This window comes from Diadema antillarum, unplaced genomic scaffold, assembly GCF_040938485.1.
Source record: "Diadema antillarum isolate AM-2024a unplaced genomic scaffold, OU_Dant_1.0 seq00002485_RagTag, whole genome shotgun sequence".
NCBI classification, from domain to species: Eukaryota; Metazoa; Echinodermata; class Echinoidea; order Diadematoida; family Diadematidae; genus Diadema; species Diadema antillarum.
The window spans coordinates 133462-156864 of NW_027273090.1; the positions used below are offsets into that span (position 1 = coordinate 133462).

Below are 23403 nucleotides of genomic sequence, written 5' to 3' on the forward strand. Positions count from 1 at the left end.
AACAAATAACAAAGAATATCAATGCTAATGCCCGGACACTGTTCACTGAACCACGTGTACCGGGAAAATATGACAAGGACAACACACTCGTACACACATTCAATTACCCACACATATAAAACGCGAGGCAGTACCGAGAGGAGAGAAGACGGTAACAATACAAATCTTTTTACGAAGAACAAAAGACAGGAAAGGAAGAGGAGAGAAGAAAGAAGAGAGGTCTGCATACAGAACACGCCAAATGCTACGACATCAGGACAGGTGGAAGCTCAAGCATGAAATAAAGCAATTTGAATTATCTAGAATTATAAGTAGAGAGTATAGGTGTTTTCTGAATTTGTATTTAAATGTGAGGAATTTGGGGGAATCTTTTAAACTATTATCTAGATTATTCCAAAGTCTGGATCCGGTATAAAGAAATGTATTTTGGGCATGTGCGGTTCTCATTAATGGAAGATGGAATTCGTCGGATCGTCGCGTGGGATAGTTATGTACATGACTGTTTCGATGAAATGAGTCGTGAAATATTTTAGGTAAAAAGTTGCTGTTATAATTAAACATGAACTGGCCAAGTTGAAACACATACAAATCTGTTATTTTTGTTGTTGTTCATTGACCCTACCTGCCCAATTATTATCAAAAATCCTTCAAAAATTCTCCCAAAATGCTCGGATCACTACCAAAAATTAATCGTTTGTTACTTGTGTCATTCTAAACATTTCCTGCAAGTTTCATCCAAATCCGTTAATTATTTTTTTTGGGTTATTTTGCACACGGACAAACAGTAATGGTCACCAAACTGGAGAAAAATGTATTATTAGCCAATCATTCAATGAATACCTTGTGAATGTAGGGAAAAGTTTGTCAGAAAATGTTCCAAACAGCACAAAGATTTTTTTTTTAACTTTTTAGAAAGTCCGAATTCTGAAACATGTTTTTTGATTCCAGTTACGGAAGAGGAGGTAATTGATATTATCAATAACCTAAAGACAAACAAGTCCCCAGGATGTGATGGCCTCACAAACAAGCTAGTGAAGAAAGTCGCTGTATTTTTCGTGAAACCTCCCATTCACGTATTCATTTTATCTATTCTAAACGGTGATGTACCACAAAATATGAAAATTGCAAAAGTATAGTACATATCTTCAAAAAAGGAGATCCTCAGGAAGTAGGTAACTACCGCCCTATTCCTTTGCTCACGACCTTATCCAAAATCCTTGAAAAGCTCATTCATGTTCGTTTGATCAATCAATTTTTTTAAAGTCATGTGAAATATTAACTAATGTACAATTTGGCTTTCGTGAAAAGCATGCAGCATCACATGCGATACTACATTTTATTGATAAGGTTGCCTCGGGAATTGAGAAGAACTTACATACTGTAGGTATATTCTTAGACTATTCTAAAGCTTTTGATACCATTGATCATGATATTTTATTGTACAAACTATCCTATTATGGAATCAGAGGAAAGGCTTTGGAATGGTTTAGAAGTTACCTTACTAATAGAAAACAATTTGTTTCTTTAAATGTTGCGGAGTCTACTTTGCGATCTATTTCCTGTGGTGTTCCACAGGGGTCACTACTTGGCCCCCTACTTTTTATTTTGTATATAAACGATTTTCCCAAATCGTCACAACTTCTTTCCTTCATATCATTTGCCGACGATTCTAGTATTTTCTTCTCTCACAAAAATCCACACCAACTACTGAATATCATAAATTCAGAACTGAAATCTGTAGTTACATGGATCCATGCAAACAAGTTATCTTTAAATTTCTTGAAAACCAACTATATGTTATTTAGCAATTCATTATCATCTTTACCAGGCCATATAGGCTACTCTTTAATAATGTGCAAATAGACAAAGTCACGAATACAAAATTCTTGGCCTACATATAGATGACAAAATGAATTGGAGAATGCATATATGCTGTTTAAATAAACTTCTCCAGAAATGTTGGCGTTATCAATAATATAAAATCTATATTTCCAAAGAATATATGGCGTATACTATACTCTACCCTTCTGTACTCCCCTATCTCAATAAAATGGCGTTCTTGCCTGGGGAAACTCAGCAAAATTATACTTGGATAAAGTATTATTACTCCACATACGATGTGGACACTTCTGCCCTATAAGGTAATCTTATATCAATTTTTACATGGTATATTATTCATGTGGAATTCCTATTCATTTTAATTCCACTGTTTATTTTTTCTCTTTCTTTCTTTTTCTTCCCCTCTCTCCCCCTTCGGTTCTCACTTTATTTCCTCTATTTCTCTCGTTCTCTCCTTCTCTCCCTCTCTCCCTCTCTTTCTCATTCATATTTACTACCTTTAAGATGTAAATATGTACAAGTTATGTAAATAATTTTATGTTTCAGGAGTCTGTATGTATGTTATATTCTCAATTACTCTGTACACAGTTATGAATATTACTTGTCATGGTGACCTACAAATTTGACAAGCTATGCTTTTAGTTGGGTCACCCCATTTCCGTTAATGTATAAGTACCCTATATTCTGTCAATTCATGCTGATATATTGCTGTAATATTATGTGTCAATATGTAAACAACAATGCAATGTAAGTGTAAAAATGGAAATGAAATGAATAAATTCAAATTCAATTCAAATTCAAATTCAAACGAACGAACACACAAACCAACGGCAAAGAAAACATAACCTCCTCCCTTGGTAAAAGAACCCCCGGATACTTAGGTACATATGAAAGAAAAAAAGATGAAAAGAAGAAAACTCCATATTTAACTATTCATCAACTTTTAACTTAATTGCATCAAAAAGATGTTGTTTATTATAATCTTTAAAATTGTCTGATGACGAGTTTTTAGTCTTTTGTTTAGAAAAGGAGGAAGGACCAAATAGTAGACTCAATTACTATTTCTATAATATTATAATACTATTTCCATAATTAGACACACCCTTAACTTGCCCGTCTAGCTGTATCTCCTCATTATGACTCCACAATGTGGGGGAAATAGAAAAGCAGTACAGGCCGGCAGGGATGGAGAAAAAAACAAACAAACAAAGCAATATAATGATATGGGACTAGCCTACCTACTTTACTCAGACGTGCAAACGAGTTTAGGTCAACAGCATTAACTTCGCTCCAACGTTAATCTACAAAGCTAATACAAGGTTAAACTTTTGTATAAACAAGATCAGTGTGCGTCCATGTTCAATTAACAAACTCACAATTAAGGTTTTTGGTAGCGCACTCCTCGGTTTTAATAGAATACAGGAGCCGCACCCAAATCATCGTAAGGGTCGATTACTTCAATCTGTTTTTATACGCAAGTACCCACTCTACATGTATGAAGTAAGTGATTATATTTGACAGTGTTGTGCTAGCTAGCGCGTTGTTAATCAGTGGCATGATTATGAGCGTATTGCGTACAAACGTTCGTACACCGTACGTACGTGTAGCTAGTGTCCCGAGGTTGGTGCCAGTTCTTGCACGGAGGAGTGGCGTAAACACGGTGTACGGCACGAATAGCACCACAAATACTTAGAACTTAAGAAGGTAAGATGGATCCTAACTGATGTAAGACGGCTTGTGTTTGAAGTTATACGTCATTTTTATTAAGAATCACGTGGAAATATTGTCTATGTTTTTGTTATCTGAATTTTATACGTCGTGTGCCGTATTTCTTTGCATGACACCACACTCTAACGTTACAACGTACTTTTATAATAGACGGGACTGAAGAAACTGAAAATACCAGTGTGCAGTAGGTAAGTGAACCGTGAGCAGTACGGCAAAGGTAGTTTAGCTACTTTTATCAGGTTGCTAGTTAGTGGAATCAGAAAAGAAGATGAAAATAGTCGAAAGTTTACATTATGTTAACACTTAGTGTATCACTGTCACTGTCAGCGCTATCCCATTGTTTATCCCCCTCAAATAGTCGTTACATGTTGTGCATGCTAGGGCCAGAACGAAGTAGCTAGATCCGAGCCGAGCGAGGGCGAGGCGAGACGTCGACCTCTATCCTGTGATTATTAATGATCCATGTAAATGTAGGGTCTATCCTATGTGTTGCTGTACTGTGTAGTCCATATCAATAGATCAATAAATAATGTCATTCAATTCTAAAATCACCAGTAGGCCCTATTTCACATCTAGGTTTATTAGATCTAGATCTAGATCTATAAAAACTAGAACCCTGGTAAGCTAATTTTATATCCATACATGTACGTTAAACTTTATATAAATTTTGCATGACATGCTACTGGACAACATGGTGTCTTGGTGATTTATTTTACAGATGCGTACATCAGCTCTGTGTAAATTAGTATTCTAATGACATTCACTGTGGGCGGGAATTTCTAGACTAGCCAGAGCCTTGCCTTACCGGTACCATGTACGTACTAGGTTCTATAATTCTACAGAGCGTTATGTGGGCCGAAATTGCCAGATATAGATCTAGACCCTAATAATAATGATGATAATACTGATAATGATAATAATGATAATAATAAAAAAAAAAAAAATAAATAATAATAATAATAATAGACGACTCTTATAAAGTGCTCATTCTACCGAAAAAGATAAATTTACTCGTGGCGCTGTGGAACATGTATCACGTTTAAACAGAGTATCACAGAAGATCTAAGAGCAAATCAATAAACAAACAAGAACATCTGTACACAGACACTTAATTAAAGGCGGTGAGTTGGCTCAGTCGGTAGGGCGTCTGCCTTTGACCCAAGCGACCCGGGTTCGAACCCGAGTCTGGACTGAGCAATTTTGTGTGTAATCATATTCATACTGTCCCCTCTAGCAAAAGGTAAAACACTATGTCCCTCGGATAGGACATAAAATGGAGGTCCCATGTATGAGAGAGTCACAACTCATGCACATAAGATCCCGCTTCACTCAATCATCCCAAAAAGCAGGGCGTTTAACCCGGTGAAGTGGTCCCACCCCATGGAGGACCAGCTTAGCATAGCTGATTACGAGCTTTCCAGTCATCTTCTCGGATGAAAAATGAACAAACAATCAAACTTAGCTATGTACATTCAGGTAAACACACAATATTTATTGTCTGTTTGAATTGAAAGGTAGGTCTTGAGCTGGGGTTCTTTTTGAAACCATCAATAGAAGGTGCTTGTCGAAGAGATATTGGAAGGCTTCCCCTAAAGTTTTGGGCCAATAATGAGAAAGCATGAACAAATGTAGAAATGCTAAGATTCATATGTCACATCAGATTGAGAAGACGATATCAATTTATCACAATTTTTTTCGCGTAAATTGTATGAAATGTTAATGTGAGACCTTTTATGATACAATGTGAAATTTGAGCCTCATTTGCTGTTTTTTTTTTTCTTTGTCGTACGCTTGATAAAAAATGTGTACGGTGAACCGTGGGTATGAATAGTGATTCTGGTGCATGAACAATATGTGACCGTGCACCTCAAAACGAACAAAAAGTCGCACACACTGATTTTGCGTGAGGACTGAAAATAAGTGAAATGGGTCAACCTAGCCGAACTTGACTTTTTCATATTTTCTGAAAGAGCGGGTCTTCTTTTACATTATGCAAAAATTTGGTATCATAAAACGGGCAGGAAAGTGTGTTTTTTTAGCAGTTTATCTCGAACATTTTTGGTAGAATAGTGTGATTAGGTGTGTCTTTAGAATCCCTTTTTCATTTCTGAAAAACCTTGTCCACTCTTTACTTTCAACTCTAATAACTTTTGAAAGGATAGTGCTACAGCTTTGAAAGTTGGCATTGATTATGGACAGAATGTGTTAATGAGGCGTGCTTAATTTCAGTTTAATCTGATAATCCCTTCATTGCTGTTACTCTGGTGGTTTACTTTCTGATTTTTGTCCCATTCATCGCACAGTCAGCACGGTTTGGTAAAGATTAAGCGCTTCAATAGACACTGTACTTCAGAGCCTCTTTTCTCAGTTCACACTTTTCCTGAGTTTGTGCTTTCTTTCCAATATTTAGATAGGTTAGGAGAGTCCATTTGATTTGAGTTATACATCATTTTAAAGCTTAAAGTCTGTTCTTTCAGAATATGGTCTTAACTAAAAATTCATGTCTGGCGACTTTTTGGTTGTTTTGAGGTGCAGTGTCACATATATGTGAAAGACGTCAATTATTTATAACAAAAATCATATCCACAATTGCATGGATGATGTGATTTTCCACCATGCTATATAAAAAGATTATTTTTTTTTTTTTTTTTTTTGTAGAGGGGCTAACTTGAAGTACAGTTCCCAAAAATCAGAATGAATGATTAAAAAAATTTTGCAAATTTTAATTTTCTGTACGTTGGTGTTATATTTGCTTTTATCTTCTGAGTACAGAATTCAGGGCAACAAAGAAATAAGCGTTCGATGATACAATTCACTCTCCTACAACTGTAATGTTACACACACACTTGTTGCTAAAAATGATATTGTATTATAGTCATAGAACAAATAATACAGTGAATAATATTCAAAACTTCTGAAGTGTAAGCATTACAAGAGCACGTTTAACTTGTTGAGGATGGACTAATTTTGCTACAACACACATTTCCCATAGACAATTGCCTGAGTACAGAGACCCCAACCCCATGCACCTTCTGATCTGGAGATTCTCCCACCTGAAACCCCTAGCAAACTGGAGACTCCAAATTGATGGGCGTGAAGCGCACATCACAAGTGCGAAGTTCTTTTCGGCTGGGGACCAGGGCCCGCTTCAGGGCCCTGGAAGCTGTAGAGTTCTACAGTAGATGCTCTCTCATGCTATCTCAGGCTTATTCTTCAACATACGATGACACTATACAAGTTAGAGATAATTTCAAGCGGGAGACACAGAGCCAGGGCGGGAGAAATTAAATCTCAAGCGGGAGAACGGGAGATTTAGCAAAAATGGGCTTTCGGTGGGAGATCTCCCGTCGAAAGTGGGAGAGTTGGAATCTCTGCGAGTATGCTCGGGACTCGTCCTCGGCGGGTTAAAACCTTTGCATGAAGGAGTCTAGAGCTCTAGAGTAGCTTCAGTTTTAGGTTGTGAGGCACCAATGGGCCGAATGCATAAAACAAGCAATTGCTTGTAAGCAATTGCTTGTAAGCAATTGCTTCAAGCAAAAGCACAAGCTCATCTAGCAAAAGGTCTAGCTCAAGCAATTGCTTAAATCCATATGCATAACCTTTTGCTTGTGCCCATACCTTTTGCTTGTCCCGCACAAGCAATTGCTTGCGTTTTCAACAATTGGGACGTCACGCCTGTGCGAACACAAGAACAAAGGCGAGTGTGACAGCATGTATTTTAAATGGTATGTGTGTCTCAAACCATTTCCTGACATAGCAGAAGTGCTATGAAATGCACACACAGACTCACACACACATCTATACATACACACATACTGGCTGATTCCCGTCACTGCTTATAGTAGCCCGGATCTGCCAGATCGCACGTGGAGAGAGGTCTCCTTGCTCTCCACCGAGTCAGACATCCTACCTGATTTTCATTACACTTTGCGTGCTAACCACTGGACATTCCCGTTGTTGAAACCAAAAAGTTTCTTACATTTCTTAGGGGTAATTTCTTGTAGATTTATACCACTCCTGCACAAGTGTGCTCTTTCTTTTATGAATGTGAAAATGATACTTAAAAGGGAACGTCCCAGTTAAGCAAAGCAAAAGCTCAAGCTCATTTTACAGAGCTTGGAAAATCGTAAGCAATTGCTAGCAAGACCAAGCAAAAGGTATGTTTTATGCATAAGTTTTTAAGCAAATGCTTGGCCTCTAAGCAATTGCTTCCGAGCAGCAAGCAATTGCTTGTGCTTGCTAGCAAAAGCTTCTGCTCGCAAACAATTGCTTGTTTTTATGCATACGGATTCGAGTAAAAGGCTAGCACAAGCAATTGCTAGCGTTTATGCATCCGGCCCATTGTGAGGCACTATCACTCTTGAAGAGTGATTGTGTTTTGAGCGATGACATGAAAGTCAACGTCTATATTAATGTCCCTATGAGCAATTTGGTTCAAATTTACGTGAGTGATTGGAAGTAAACTAGATATTTTTCAATATATTCTGTAATTTAATTCAGTTTGGTTCAGTGGAACTTGAGACATCTACAGGGATACAAAAGCATGTTAGCACCCAATTTTTTTGGCGACAGCAAACATTGTCTTTGTGATTAATTTCTTTGCTGGCTGTCTTTTCTTTATTTTTTTACTTGTTGTTTGCCAGGTTTAATCATGATGGAAGAAGTGAAGCCCTACCCGGTACAGCCTTCGAGCCAAATCCCGGGTGGGCCGATGTTCTTCGACCCCCGCTCCGCCGAATCATCAGAGCCAAAGTCGGAGAACCCCAAAAATGACCCAGAGCAGATGGACATCATCAAGGCCACCCAGTACGGAGTCATTGACCGCGTGCGTAGGCTCATCGAAGAAGGCTACGATGTCAACCAACCTGACCAAGAAAATGTGACGCTGCTACACTGGGCAGCCATTAACAACCGACTGGACATTGTTAGGTACAGTGGGCATGCATACTTTGACCTGATTTGACAGTTTGTCTGTCTTTTTCCTGGTCTTTCTGTGGATCCTTTAAGACTTGTTATTATTGAGTGTTTCTTACAGAGGAATGAAACCTAAGCATAAACAAACCATTGAATATTAGCAAAACAAATCAATGAAGTTTCAGCACCGAATCTCTAAAATTCATAACTTTTGAATGGATCATCCTTATTTACTCAAATTTCAGTGATGTATTCTGAATGTATTGCTATGTTAACTCAATCCACATGAGTTCCATTCATCTATAAGCATGATTCCCTCCTTGGAAAAAATCAACCAGGTCTAAGACAAAAAACAAACCTCTATAAAAAATACTACATGTTTATTCTCAAAGAGCAAAAATACGTACAGTGTCATGTGCAGGTGTTATCTTTCATCTCAGATTTTTTGTGCATTCAAAATCAAAGAATAAACAAGGCATTGCAACAGGTCACATTTCTCTTAATTAGTTTTGTTTAATAAGTGACTGCTAACACCTTAAACTGTCATTCATGGCTCAATGCACCCTCCCCCCCCCCCAAAAAAAAAAAAAAAAAAAAAAAAATCCCCTATTGTATTTGAATGAGCATTTACCAAGAAGTGAAATCATTGTTTCAGTGCATAGTTCGGATCTGACTGACCTCAGCCATTAATGTTCTCTTTTTGAATACTCACATTACAGAACTGTTAACCTTTACCTCTGATTATATTTTTCATTTTCATGGTAAACAGATGAGTACAGCATACCGACTGTTGAAAATTTTGAATTTTAATACAACCATTTGAATGGATTTTTTTTCTCATTCTAATCAAGCAACAGCATTGCAAGCAAACGTAAGATAAAACCCAAAGTAAATACCTGGTAGTCATACATAGAAAAAAAAGTTTATAGGAGGTAGTGAAGAACAAGCAATACCAAGCAGGCTAGTCCTTTCACAATACGATAGAATCACCATATTTCAGTATTTGTAATTATGAAGCATGCAATATTTATATTGAATTGAATTGATGAGGTTTATTGTTACTGAAATTGGCAGCCCAGAGGCTTAAGTACATTCAGTTTACAAATTATAGATAAAAATCACAGTGTTCACAAATAATAAAGTATTTACAATAAACATATTCAGAAACTATACATAAAATCATACATCACACTAAATCACCAAAAAACATACATGTACATGTAAATGATAAACCAACAGTCGAAGTAACTCCCCTAAATCCTAGAGCTCGACAGGAGGGGCAACTTTACAGAGCACACACTCAAACCATTCCATTATTTACGATAATTGTGTTTCAACAGGAAACTAGTTTTTATGTGAAATTATTCAATCATCATTCGTTTAAGCTATTTTCGTATTGTAGCTTAATAACAATATATCGTAATCAATTTTGACAAGTCACAAGCTGCTGCACCAGTATGAGTAGCCTGATCCTGTCAAACTCCCCTTCCCCTCGCTCTCCTCTCTTCGTGGGCAGGTACTTCGTCTCCAAGGGCGCCATCATCGACAAACTTGGCGGGGACCTGAACTCGACGCCGCTCCACTGGGCAGTGCGCCAGGGCCACCTCCCCATGGTGGTGCTGCTGATGCAGTATGGTTCCGATCCCTCTCTGAGGGACGGGGAGGGGTGCAGCTGTATCCACCTTGCCTGCCAGTTTGCTCACACCCCCATTGTGGCCTACCTCATTGCCAAGGGACAGGTGAGACCTGTGGTAGAATGTAGTCTAAATTCTAGACCTTTTGTGTCATATATTTTTACCCTAAAACCATAAATTTTCACGTGCATGAAACTTATGTGAATATCTCAAAGAGCCAATCTTCGTGACAGTAAAATGCGCATGAAAGTTTTTGTTTATTCGATGTATTGAATGCCAGTCACCAATTTACAGTAAGTTTTAAAAAGTTGATAATTTGTTGTCATTTTGTGTTGTTTCATCAGGATCCCAACATGGTGGATGGCAATGGAATGACACCACTGATGTGGGCATCATACAAAGCATTTTCGTAAGTACTTCTAAGAACCTCACCCTTAGGCTCGAATTCATGAAGGTGGTACAATTGAAACCAGGTTTAAAGCATGGACAATTTGTATGGAGTGCCAAATGTTGCATGGCCTATTTCATTATGAAATTAGTCATTTTGTAATGAAATAGGCCTTGCGACACTTGGTGCTCCATACAAATTGTCCATGGTTTAAACCATGGTTTCAATTGTACCACCTTCATGACTTCGAGCCTTAAAGTTCTTTTGTCCCTTTTGCTACCCTGAAAATTAGGTTCCTTTCATGAGCAGGTACACTTCGAGAGTTGATTAAAATCTTTTCTTAGAATAATAGAACAGGAAACTTCTCTATAATGGAGGGGGAAACATACTATATAGCTGTAGATCTGAATTTATCCAGACCCCCCCCCAAAAAAAACAACAACAACAACAAACAAACAAACAAAAAAAACAAAACAAAACAAACAAAAACAAACAAACACACACACACGCAAAACAAAAACAAAAACAAAACAAAACTGTTATTCTGGGTACAAAAGAGTAGTGTATGATCAAGTGACATCGGGCATCAATAGTTTTTCATTTATTTGTGAAAAAACTCAGGGATGTATTTCCATAAGATATCAATGGGATGTTGAGTGACATTATTCTTTTACCATGCACAATTTTGTGATGTTTGCAAAAGGGATGGTATACTGTATGACCTTTGAATACCTGTTGCTTGCTCTCAGGTTAATGTTGTGCACACCAAGTATGAGGGTTTAGTAGTACCATAAAGCTTGCAATAACTTGGCCCAATTCTTGTTCCTTTTACAGAAATCTTTGGAGCATAGTTGTAGCGCATGGTCTCTGCTTTCAAATTATGAGCTTAGCTGATATCTACAGGCAAACTCTTAAATGCCTGGGTGAAAGTAAAAGCAAGTAAAGCACATATCTTTCTCAAGAGCATATTAGAGATAAAGTGATACATAACTCCAGCAATTGCCGGTTTGAGTATTCCAGTATCGTTCTCCATCAAACAAAAAGGCAAACTGGATATATCACTGTATCACTGGCATCACTGTATCGCTGTATCACTAGAATCCATGTTTTTGTTCATCAATCTAGCAACTCCCCCTTTCAATGACATGAGACACATAATGTAAATCACTACGAACTAGAACTACAGTGCACTCCCGTTATAACGAAATGCTCGGGACCGGCAGTTTTCTTTCGTTATAACGAAATTTCGTTATAACCAAACAAATACAATATACAACGAAAACAAGGAAGCCACGCATATATGATATTCTGTTTGTTGAATACTCGTCATAAACTGGAAAGCTATGTAAACAATAAAACAGATGGTTAATCAATTTCAGATTATTGTATTACAATAACGCAAGTTCCCCTCAGAAACTGTGGGTGACACACGGAGCGAACACACCATGATGTGACGCATTCGCCCATGCAGAGACGCTATAAATGCCTTGTTCCGCTACGTATTTTCCAAAGCGATCCGCATTTCGTTATAACGGAGCACATTTCTTTTGTTTTCTTTGTCAGTGGTGCTCGGAAAAGACTTCGTTATAACGAAAATTTCGCTATAACCGTGTTCGTTATAAGCGAATTTTGTACCATAGACTTTAATGGCGATAATTTTGGGACCAGAAGTTTTACTTTGTTATAACGAAATTTCGTTATAACCGTGTTCGTTGTAACGGGAGTGCACTGTATGTGCATTTTAGGGATTTTATTTCTCCTTACTACAAATATCATACAAAAAAAAAAAAGAAAAAAGGAGGAAATCTAGTGATGGTGATGTGTAGGATATTTTGGTTTGTTTGATTGATGATTGGCTGTAGGGGGTAGGGAGATATGTATATTTTATCCACTCACTCTGTTTTAAATACCCCTACCCTTCCAGCATGGATCCGACACGCCTCCTCCTAACCATGGGGGCCAACCCAAACCTCCAGGACAAAAAGTTTTCCAACGGTGCCATCCACTGGGCCGCAGTGCAAGGCAACATGGCTGCCATCAACGTCCTCGTCAAGTACGGCGCAGACACTTACCTCGAGAACAAAAATGTAAGTGCGACTCTCATCAAAATGACTGAGATAAATATCTTTCTTTTTACTCTCTCATTTTGATTTATATGCAACACAAATCTACTTGACAGATGATAGGGGTGGGGGATGATTTATTGGATTCCGACGTTGGACAACCAGTGTTGGGGAACTGGTTGCCCAGAGCGCAATACTTTTTTCCTTTCTTTTTTTCATCTTTATTGAAAACCAAAGCCATTATGTGATGCAGCGTGTGGTAACAAAGTATACAGTCATACCACAGTGTACCACATTGTACAGTGCCGTCTAGTGTTCACACAGAAAATGTTACACATCGGGATCATGGCGGCCAAAATAGCGCACCCGGCAAGAATAATCCTAATACAATACTGCCCTGTTATGAAGTATTTCAAACTGTTGTTACAATGAAAATGATGATATTGATAATGATTACAATTTGGAACATTCATTAGAAAGGAGATCATCTTAATAATCCACAAATTTGTCCTACGATAGCTTATTTTACATCTTCAAATTGGTAATGCTTGTAATATGCAGTGCAACTGTTTGTGTGTGGCACTGAAGTCTGGTGGAGAGCGAGTGATAAGCAATGCTGGTGGAATGACATTGCCGCTCTGCTGAGCTCATAATTGCAACAGAATTTGTGTTCAATAAAGCAACAACAAAAAAATGGGAAAAAAATCATTTGCACTCCCATTTTGGTAACATGCTCACAGGGTACAGTGCTAAAAATACCACAGCAATTCAGCAAAATGTTAGGTTTCTATTTTCGTACCCCAAAGTAAAAGTAAAGAAAGGCATCATTTTAATAGTAAAGAACAATATCCAAGTCTTTGGTGAATTAGTGAAAAGCTCAATCTATTTGTATGTGCATATTCTTTACACACATGTGCTTTGATATAGGTACATTTGTACATATTTATTGGTGCATATTTGTAAATCTGTATTGTGTTTATGTTTGTTTGTGTTGATTGTATGAATGCATGTATATTAGTCTGCAAGAATGTACATTGCAAGGGTTCAGAATAAAATTTTAAAGTGCATGTAGTGAGTTTGCGTGTGTTTGTGTACATTGTTCCTGAATAATTGTACAGTTCGACCTGATTATCCGGCCTCCTTTTATCTGGAAATCTCTGTTATCCGGATGCATTCACGCAGTGAAGGACTTTTTTTTTTCATCCAAAAATTGAGAAAAAACAGTGACTTTAAACTCATTTCAAATTTCTACAAAACTCACACGATTTACCTGCAATATTCCTGACAGAACTACCGTAAATTCACACCACATTATCATCGTAAAAGTAAGCAGTCATGACCACCGTTGCGGGGTACGCTACCTGCCTAGCTGCCAGAGCACTGGGACGGCAGCTTGGACGGCAGCTATACATTAACGTTGTGTCTCCCATATCCGGCCAATTCGCTTATCCGGATGAGCGCCGGTCCCGACATGGCCGGATAATCGAGGTTGAACTGTAACTACTAATGTGTGAATGTCTTCCAAACGTCATTACACTGTATATGCAGGAAGTCTTATTTCAGTTGTTAAGCACGTGTACACGTGTCTGAATTGTTCTCGTTCGTGCAGCACCAGACATGCTTAGATCTGGCCAAGATGCGTCGTAACGGCTACCTGATAATGAGAATCAAAGAGTTCCGTGGGGAGGAGGTGATGGATCAGACGACCTTCCTCAACAGGCTGAAGTCTAACAAGGTAATGGTTGTCATGGTGACAACCACTTTGCTTGTGATGTTGCAGGCATCTGCTGCATCAATTTTTTGTTTGTTTGTTAATAGTGGTTGGGAAGTCTTTGATGTAGTTGTTCGGATTTATTGTGACACGAATTGAAGACAGTTCTTGAAGCAAACAGAACAAGACACATACATGTATAAGTAGCAAGATATCGACAGAGAGGATGGAATGTAAAATGAGAAATCTGTACAAGTAACCTTTTTATCCCATGTTCTGATTTTAAGAATGTCATTAATTTGAAGATAAGAGAACATGTCTTCTCCCCTCTCTGTCGACCAGGATGTGAGAAAACGAGTGATGCAGTCCGTGCCTTTCCTGGTCCTCTTCCTCATGGGGTTCATCCCACAGCTCTCCCTACCCTGGTGGGCCAAGCTGCTCCTGGTTGTATTGGCCTACGTGGCAGTCTACGGCCTCTTCAAGTGAGTCTGCTGAAAACTCCTTCCAAAATAAAAAAAAAAATATATAAAAAAATGATATCTGATATACTGTAAAAGTGAAAATGTTCGCGTTGTTGAAATTTTTGCGCATTCGTGCAACCAGAAACTATCAAGTCCAAAAATAAGAGCATGCAAATATTTCTGCTTGCCATATGTTCCAGTAATTGATGTGAGTCTTGATTCTGCGGAATTAAAAAGTCTTCTTATCCAGCTCAGTGCAAAAAAATTAGTTGCGCAAAAATATCCAATTTTACAGTACGGAAAATACTTAATATGTGATGCATCACCACGGAATCCATATACAATCACTTCTCAGTTTTGGACACATATGAATTCTCCAGATGACAAGCTTTGAATTGATGTATAATTTGCCCTACTATATAGATTGAAAAAAAAAAAGATAAAATCAGAAAATTGTGAAGTTTATTGCCACAATCGGCTTTCCACACATTTTTCTGCCTTTCTAATCTCCAATTTTATATGGGTAATGCTGTGACATGCCACATAATAACAAAGTATTTGATATGACCAACCTTTTTTGCTGTTGTCCAAGTGAAGTTAAATGTAATGTATCAATTTAGTTTCATAGTTTTTGTCTGCTGATGCATCATACTACATTTTCCTGTACCAAAGAACTCTTTGATTGGAGTTATTATTGTCATGATTTATCTGTTTGGTCGATTTGGAACGATACGACAGAGCTGAGAGGATCCCCTCAGACTTCTCTTTTAGAAATTCTTTTTTTCACCTTAGTAGTCTTCTTTCAACATTTTTTTTTTTTTTTTTACCTAGGTAGTTTTTTATTTCATCCTTTGTATTCATCATGCCATGTCATGATTAATTTTTGTTTTCATTCATATTCTAGGACTAGGACAAAGACTAGTACTAGTTGCATGAAGATGTATTGTCAAGTGCTCTTGGAATTGGGTCCTATACTAGTTGTATTAATATAGAATATGTTTCTAGTCTTTGCAAATTACAAACCAGGGCAGTGGCCTGAATGCCTATAGCAAGTCAGTAGTCATGACCGGCAGAACCAGGTTGGCCAGGGAGGCTCGGGCCCCCCTCTCTTTTGCACATAAGGTTTCACCACTTTGGGCCCCCCACTTTTTTCCCCGGAAGTGCGTAAGTGGCACTAGAAAGAAATGGATAGAGACCTTGAAGTGTGAGCAAGATGAGGTTATGTTTTTTGCACTGAGGACCTTTTTTTTTGCTTGTCAGGTGAAGAAACCCGGAAGTGGAAGTTTTTTTTGCTTGTTAGCTCATGAAGCCCCCCCCCCCCCCCCCCCCACTTTTGAAAATGCTCTGCCGGCCCTGGTAGTTGCATATATAATGGCACCAGCTAAGATTTGAAGATGCCCATGATATGTGCACCTGTCACCAGGGGCTACTACCATGATATAGTTGTTTACATTCAAACCAAGAAATTTGCAAAATAAAACAATTTGGCTGAGAAAGTTGAGATTTGACATTTACACATGAATTAGAAAGCCAATATCCTGTCTGACGTAAGTCGAGGCTGCTTTAAATGCCAAAGTTCAGTAATTGACTTTTCATAAAGATTGTTACTGTAGTGTTTCAATTTGTTCCACTTCTATGCTTGACCGTGTAAGAATTTCTCTTTTCAAGAGAATGCAAAGAGAATGCAGTAATTATTTTATATTAGGCCTAATATCGATTTTTTTTCAAACCCTGGCTTCTGCTAGATCCTTCTTCGACCACCGGTTTGGCGAGTTTGTGTCCATCTGCATCTCCGTGGCGACCAAGAGCTACCTGTATGGCACGTATGCCCTGTTCCTTTGGACATATATCCTTTTGCAACTGAAAACATTTTAATACCCAATAGTCTTTTGCCAGAGAGCTGTTGTGACCAATTGAACTTTGAGGTTTACATCCTTTACAGTGACCAGGAGATTGTCTAGGTGAAGTTTACATTGCAGTCAGACTCATACCTCAGGGGTCTTTCTCATTCTCACACAGCTGATAAGATTTTACTCAGTCCTCCCATAAAAAAGATGTGGAAAAACACCAAAACATCGATTGCGGACCACCCCCCCCCCCCCCCCCAAAAAAAAAAAAAAAAAATGTACATTTTGTGACAATGCAGTGTGTACTTATATGTATACATGATTCAAGCTTTTATCAGAAGAAGCCGAGATATTATTTTAAAGTACATTGTATGACCAGCTTGCACAATTTTCAGCATAAAACTGCCAAGCTCTCTTCATGGAAGGGGAGTACACCCCCACCCCTACTATTGCACTCTTTTACAACACTTTTGTACAGTGCATGAAGGCATCACGTTATTGTTTGTTCAGTAATTCTATGACCTCTTCATCAAATTTGCAGAGTTTCATTTTTTGCAGTGAAGTTATCTTCTGGCTTTGGCAGCTGTGTTTAAAACAAATAGTGAATGTTCATTATTTATGCAATGGAGTGATATATCTCACCTTTTGCCTGAAATGTGAAATCTGATATACCATTGTTCCCATGATCATTCACGCTTTGTACGATGTTTGACTAATTATATTCAGTAGAAATGGGTATGTACCCTTCAGAGTACACAGTAACATTTGAATTGGGAGGATAGAATACTAATGGGATGATAGAGAGGTGATGGTTTCCTTGACAACCATATCCACTGCAACCTTTGTGGCACAACACTCTCTTCTGCCTGTCATCGGCCACAATGTTCTACCAGTTCTATATCACGATGAAGCGGGACCCAGGCATCATCAGCTGTTCGCAAGAGGACAGAAAAAGGGTTAGAAGCATTCAAGTTTTTCATTTCCTTCCATTCTTGTAGGGATCCATTTGTTTGTTGGTATGTGTGTTTTTGAACTGTGGAGTTTTTAGGGATTACTGTACTTCTGTGATGGAAAACAAATATACTTGGAAATGAACCTTTACAATATTTTTTTCTCTTTGATGGTACTATTGGACAGGTTCCCATATTCACTGACACTGGATATGTTCTGTATTAACAAATTTGTGTGTTCATGAAACTTTTGTGACTTTTGCAAGGAGCCAAGATTCACAATTATAGTAAAAATGCACAGGCAAATGTTTTCTTCACTATGCATTGAATGCCAGTAGCAATTTGCCCCAAGAGGCTGTTGGCTCCGATTGATGGTTAAGTTTTGTACCCACAAATATTTATGGTTTTACAGCTGCATCCCATCAGCAGTTTTCATTTAAGTTTCTTAGGTAATACAAAAATAAGAGAACTTACAATGTATATGCTTTTGGAAGATGACAAAATATGTGTATTAGTCTCATTACTGAAATTACACTCAAGTGAAATAATAGAAATAGCTCTGTGGAAAAAAACAAACAAACAGAAGAAGAAGTTTGCCTGAAGTTTCCATGTTTTGAAAAAGATAAAGGAATTTACCCCCTTGTGCCGTTGTCCTTCCGTCAGACGATCATCGAACTTGCGGAAACGGGTCAGCTGGAGCTAGAGAGATTCTGCACTACATGCCTCATCAAGAGACCAATCAGGAGCAAGCATTGTGCCCACTGTGACCACTGCGTGGCACGGTTTGATCACCACTGCCCCTGGGTGGACAACTGTGTTGGTGAGTGTGGGTGTGTTGGGGGTGAGAGTGGGTGTGGTGGGGGTGAGAGTGGGTGTGGTGGGGGTGAGAGTGGGTGTGGTGGGGGTGAGGTTTGGGAGTGGTGGGGTGAGTGTGGATGTGGTGGGGTGAGTGTGGGTGTGGTGGGGCGAGTGTGGGTGTGGTGGGGGTGAGTGAGGGTGTGGTGGGGTGAGTGTGGGAGTGGTGGGAAGAGTGTGGGTGTGGTGGGGGTGAGTGAGGGTGTGGTGGGGTGAGTGTGGGTGTGGTGGGGGTGAGTGAGGGTGTGGTGGGGTGAGTGTAGGAGTGGTGGGAAGAGTGTGGGTGTGGTGGGGGTGAGTGAGGGTGTGGTGGGGTGAGTGTGGGTGTGGTGGGGCGAGTGTGGGTGTGGTGGGGGTGAGTGAGGGTGTGGTGGGGTGAGTGTGGGAGTGGTGGGAAGAGTGTGGGTGTGGTGGGGGTGAGTGTGGGTGCGGTGGGGGTGAATGTGGGTGTGGTGGGGTGAGGTTTGGGAGTGGTGGGGTGAGTGTGGGAGTGGTGGGGTGAGTGGGTTGTAGTGGGGGTGAGTGAGGGTGTGGTGGGGTGAGTGTGGGTGTGGTGGGGCGAGTGTGGGTGTGGTGGGGGTGAGTGAGGGTGTAGTGGGGTGAGTGTGGGAGTGGTGGGGTGAGTGTGGGAGTGGTGGGGTGAGTGTGGGAGTGGTGGGGTGAGTGTGGGAGTGGTGGGGTGAGTGTGGGTTGTAGTGGGGGTGAGTGTGATAGGTGTGAGTGTGAGTGTGGTAGGGGCTGGTTGGGGGTGGCATGGAGCAAGACTTGGGGAAGGAGAGGGGGAAAGGGTAAAAAAGATGGCTCCCGTTGTAATGTTTTGGTGCGTGTCAGCAAGAGACACAACCTTGAGAGATGATTTTGTATGAGCAGTGCAATCATTGATTTTTTGGGAGGATAAAGTGCCTTTATTTGTAAATTGGCGTGATATGTGTATATTAAATGGTTACATAAAACGATTCAATTGTGTTAGGGTGAGGAGGCTAGGTGTTGTGATTAGTTCTCCCTGTAGGGTAGTCATGGATGTTTATTTGAGTTTGTTGGGCAAGGTAGCGGTTTTAGACAAGGGTGTTGAGTTCTGTAGCTCAGTCGGTAGTGTATCTACTTCACGATCCCAAAGGACATGTGTTCGATTCCCGAGTCTCTCTGAGCAGTGTTGTGTGTAATCATCCCATCCTCTCTAGTGAGAAGCAAAACACTCTTTCCCTCAAATAGGACATAAAATGGAGGTGCTGTGTGTGAGAGGGTCACAACTCACGCACGTAAAACATCCCACTTCATTCATTCATCGCAAAGAGCAGGGTGTTTAACCCGGTGAAGTGGTCACACCTAACATCCAACTGAACCGAATTGAAGACCAGCTAGCGCAGCTGAATATGGGCTAGCCATCTTTATCAGACGGAAATCAAAAGAACAAACAAATAAACAAACAAGACAGTGAAATACATGATGGTGTAGGAATGATGATGATTGAGAGGGAGGATCAGATACAGTATGTCCCCCAAAAAATTACAATCAGATTTTCGCATTGATAACACCCAATATTATGAAACTGTCTGAATGCAACTTCAGGATCTTAAAATATAACATCTTAGCTCTATTTTGCAGAAAACCCCGTTCAATTTGGTTGAGCCGTCACAGAGAACTGTGGATTGTTGTAAAGCATGTCATGAGTCTGATTCTTTCAAGTTTAAGCACTTGGATGCTCTTGGAGCTGCAAATTAATGTGTGAACACAAAAGACAGAACTTGGAGGGAAGAGATTCCTGACATACTCGAAAAAAAATTTCTCATTTCTCTTTGACCACTGAAGCAAATCAAATGGGGTTTTCTGTAAGATGTGGGCAATGAGTTATAGTTTCATACCCTGAAATTGTATTTGGATTGATTCACTATTTTTAAAGTTATCGTTGCGGAGGGTACTGTTGTAATTTTTTGAGGGACATACGGTATAGGTTGGGTTGATGATGATATACTCATTTCATTGAGTGGTTTGTGGATACTACATCTATGACATTATTTTCCTGCTGTGCTTTGTGAAATATTAAAATCATTTCTTTCTGGAACAGAACTGGTAATTATGTATAGTTGATTATTTGTATTCGAAGCTGACTTATATGTTTGTTTGTTTTTGACAATTGTAAAGCGCTGCAAAACATGCCGTATTAAGCGCTATATAGATATTTCATATTGTTATTATTATTATTGATCTGTCACATCTCTCCTGATGAGTCAGATTTAGGCTCACTCTTTTGCAAAAGCATTGCTCTGTGTTTCTCATCACTCTTGGTGTCTTTTCCTTTTCCCAGGTGCTGGTAACCACGCCCACTTTGTGCTGTACCTCACAGCTCTCATCCCATGCCTGAGCCTCTACTTCTGGGCCTGTATTAGATGTGAGTTTATCTGGATGAGAATTCCCTTACCTTACCTCTTTATGTGCCACGTTCGCGCATCTGACTCTGTCGATGGCATGCCAAGTTCGCATATTCTGCTCAAACGCACAAACCTGCCCAAGCCGATCGATAAATCGCCAAATGCCACAGTACAATGAAACCATTTCAAGCGATTCCATTCCTGTCACATGTAGCTTTCATTTTATGTGAAGATTACCTATCAAGCAATGTTCCCTTCTGGACTTGAGTGTAAATTATAAGTTTCTGTCACTGTTTTGTGTACAAAAGTCATGCCTCTACAATAATGTAGCTCCTGGTCATTTGAGAGGAAAGCAATCATAAATGTGTTGTACTATTTGCGTCAAAACAAAACTTGGCATTTTGTCTACATGTTGCTCATAACATGTCCAAGGTAACAAAAATCTATAGAAGTTACGTGGACTTGAAAAACAGAAAGTTTCTCTCAGCATGACTACATTGTTGTCGCAGAATAATGTGGCACACAGAGGGTTTACACCATGGCACTTAAAGAGTTATTAAAGCTGTAACATTGTTCTCAGAAGGGCTCAAAATTCATCTCCACCCTTGGAATTTGCTCGTAGTGTATCGGGCATTGTAACATGCTGAGCGGGTGCGGCGAAGGATTTTAATTGTAACATCAGATCTGTACAAGGAAACAAAAACTGTGAGTCAATCATGAATTGACAAGAGTCAATGGACATTAGATTGACATCAACCATAAGATATCAATATTTGCTCAAACAAAATTGCACGGCTGACAACAACAGCGTGTAATAAATGCTTTAAAACTGTATGTCACATGATGAGCAGTTGACCAATCGGATAGCTAAATCCTTTTCAAGTGGTGGGTAAAAAGAGTAGATTACTATGAACTGCACCTTATGATTCCTGGCAGACTGGAACGTGGTCTGCACTACTTCTTTTGAGACGGATGGCTTCTGGATCTACCTGGGCCAGGTCATGTCCTGTTCCCCTTGGATCTTCTGGACGAGCCTCAACTCACTGCTACACGTCACCTGGGTCATTGTCCTCCTTTTTAGTCAAATCTACCAGGTAGGTTTGGATTGGTTCTTACTCTGTAGTCAGTTTGGCCATGTTAGCTTGTGATGATTCTCCTTCTGTTGGCTTCTGCTTTACCAGCTGAGTTTGGGTTGACTTTTCCTCCTTAATCATTTGCAAATTCTTCATCATTAACCCGTTGAGGACGAGTCCTGAGTATACTCGGGCCGGTGTCTATGGGAAATGGATACTGTAGCAAAATCAGTCTGTCCTCAACAGGTTAATCAGCTCTGTCAGATAGGTTTGGATCAATTCTCTCTCTTAAGTCGGGGATGCCATCTTTGTTTGGCACTTTTCTTCCTCCTCAACCTGTTGAAGACTAGTAAGCAAATAATCAACGTTGGTGAAGGTGATGGGACAAACTATCACTTCTGAGGCGATCTGGATGTAGCTATCTTTCCGAAGCGCAGCTGAGGAAAGATAGCGTACACATTCAGATCGCCGAGGAAGTGATAGTTTGTCTCATTGCCTGAAACTAAAAGTTGATTATTTGCTTTATATTCCACATCTAGGGTCCTAGAAATTCCCATTTTATTCCACATCTGAAACCATTTCAGCTGTCTAAATGGTATCCTTAGGGCTTAGGCTAGCGAACGGTAACGTGTGCGCGTAGATGACAAAACAATGAATTTGCTGCGCGCATCGCGCGGCACCGAAGTGAAAGTGCGTTGCACTGTGTACTATCAAGTGACCTAGGTCACATGATAGTCCACAGTGCAATGCACTTTTATTTCGCGTGTACTCATCTTGCGTTGGGACTATGTGGACTGTGTGGAGATCAGCGAAACAAAAGGGACTATCAACATAGAGTGTAACAAACTTTTCTTCTCAGGTGATGTGATGGGCAAAACTACACTTCATCACGTGATCAGCTCTGGACCAATCCTATTGCAACATTCTTAGTACACTTGTATGTGGAATATAATCCTGAATATTCTCTGGCAGGTGTTCAACCTGTTGAGGACGGACAGATTTTGCTACAACACACATTTCCCATAGACACCAGCCGGGGTATACACAAGACCCATCCTCAAGAGGTTTAGGGAAATGCGTGTTGTATGTAGCAAAATCAGCATGTCCACATCAATTTAATCAGCTCTACTAGGAAGGTTTTGGTCAGTAGCTCGTTCTTTGTTAGCCATGCTAAGTAGGTGTACATAGAATTATCATTCATTATTACTTAGCTCTACCTGCTGGGTTTAGGTCAGTTGTTCCTCATAAGTAAGTTCTGTCAGGCAGGATTTAGTTGGTTCCTCCTCCTTACTCTGCCTGGTGGTATAGGTGGATTCTTTCCTGATGAGAATCTACCAGGTAAGTGTAGGTATATCCTTCCTTGATTAGTCAGTTTTACTAGGTAATTTTTGGTTAGCTTTTCCTCCCTAACTCTGCTAGTTGGTATGGGTGGATTCTTCCCTAACAAGTCAGTTCTACCAGGTACTGTAGATTTACAGAAGGTGTGTTCTCAAATTAGTCAGTTCTACCAGATAGGTTTAGGTGTATTCTTCCTTAACCCTAAATACTAGGCCGGGGGGGGGGGGGGGGGG

At 39.6% G+C, this 23403-nt stretch overlaps 1 protein-coding gene across 1 annotated transcript; it reads left to right on the forward strand.

Annotated features, from left to right (window-relative positions):
• Positions 1-3478: 3478 nt before the first annotated feature.
• LOC139714870 (palmitoyltransferase ZDHHC17-like) lies at positions 3479-23170 on the forward strand (the record flags this gene model as incomplete). Its single annotated transcript, XM_071626518.1, has 13 exons — positions 3479-3543; positions 8211-8496; positions 9998-10220; positions 10460-10524; positions 12428-12590; positions 14176-14301; positions 14620-14759; positions 16484-16584; positions 17420-17541; positions 18199-18355; positions 20696-20779; positions 21696-21857; positions 23141-23170. Coding segments are annotated over exons 2-13 (1651 nt in total), but the record flags the coding sequence as incomplete, so codon positions are not given.
• Positions 23171-23403: the final 233 nt, after the last annotated feature.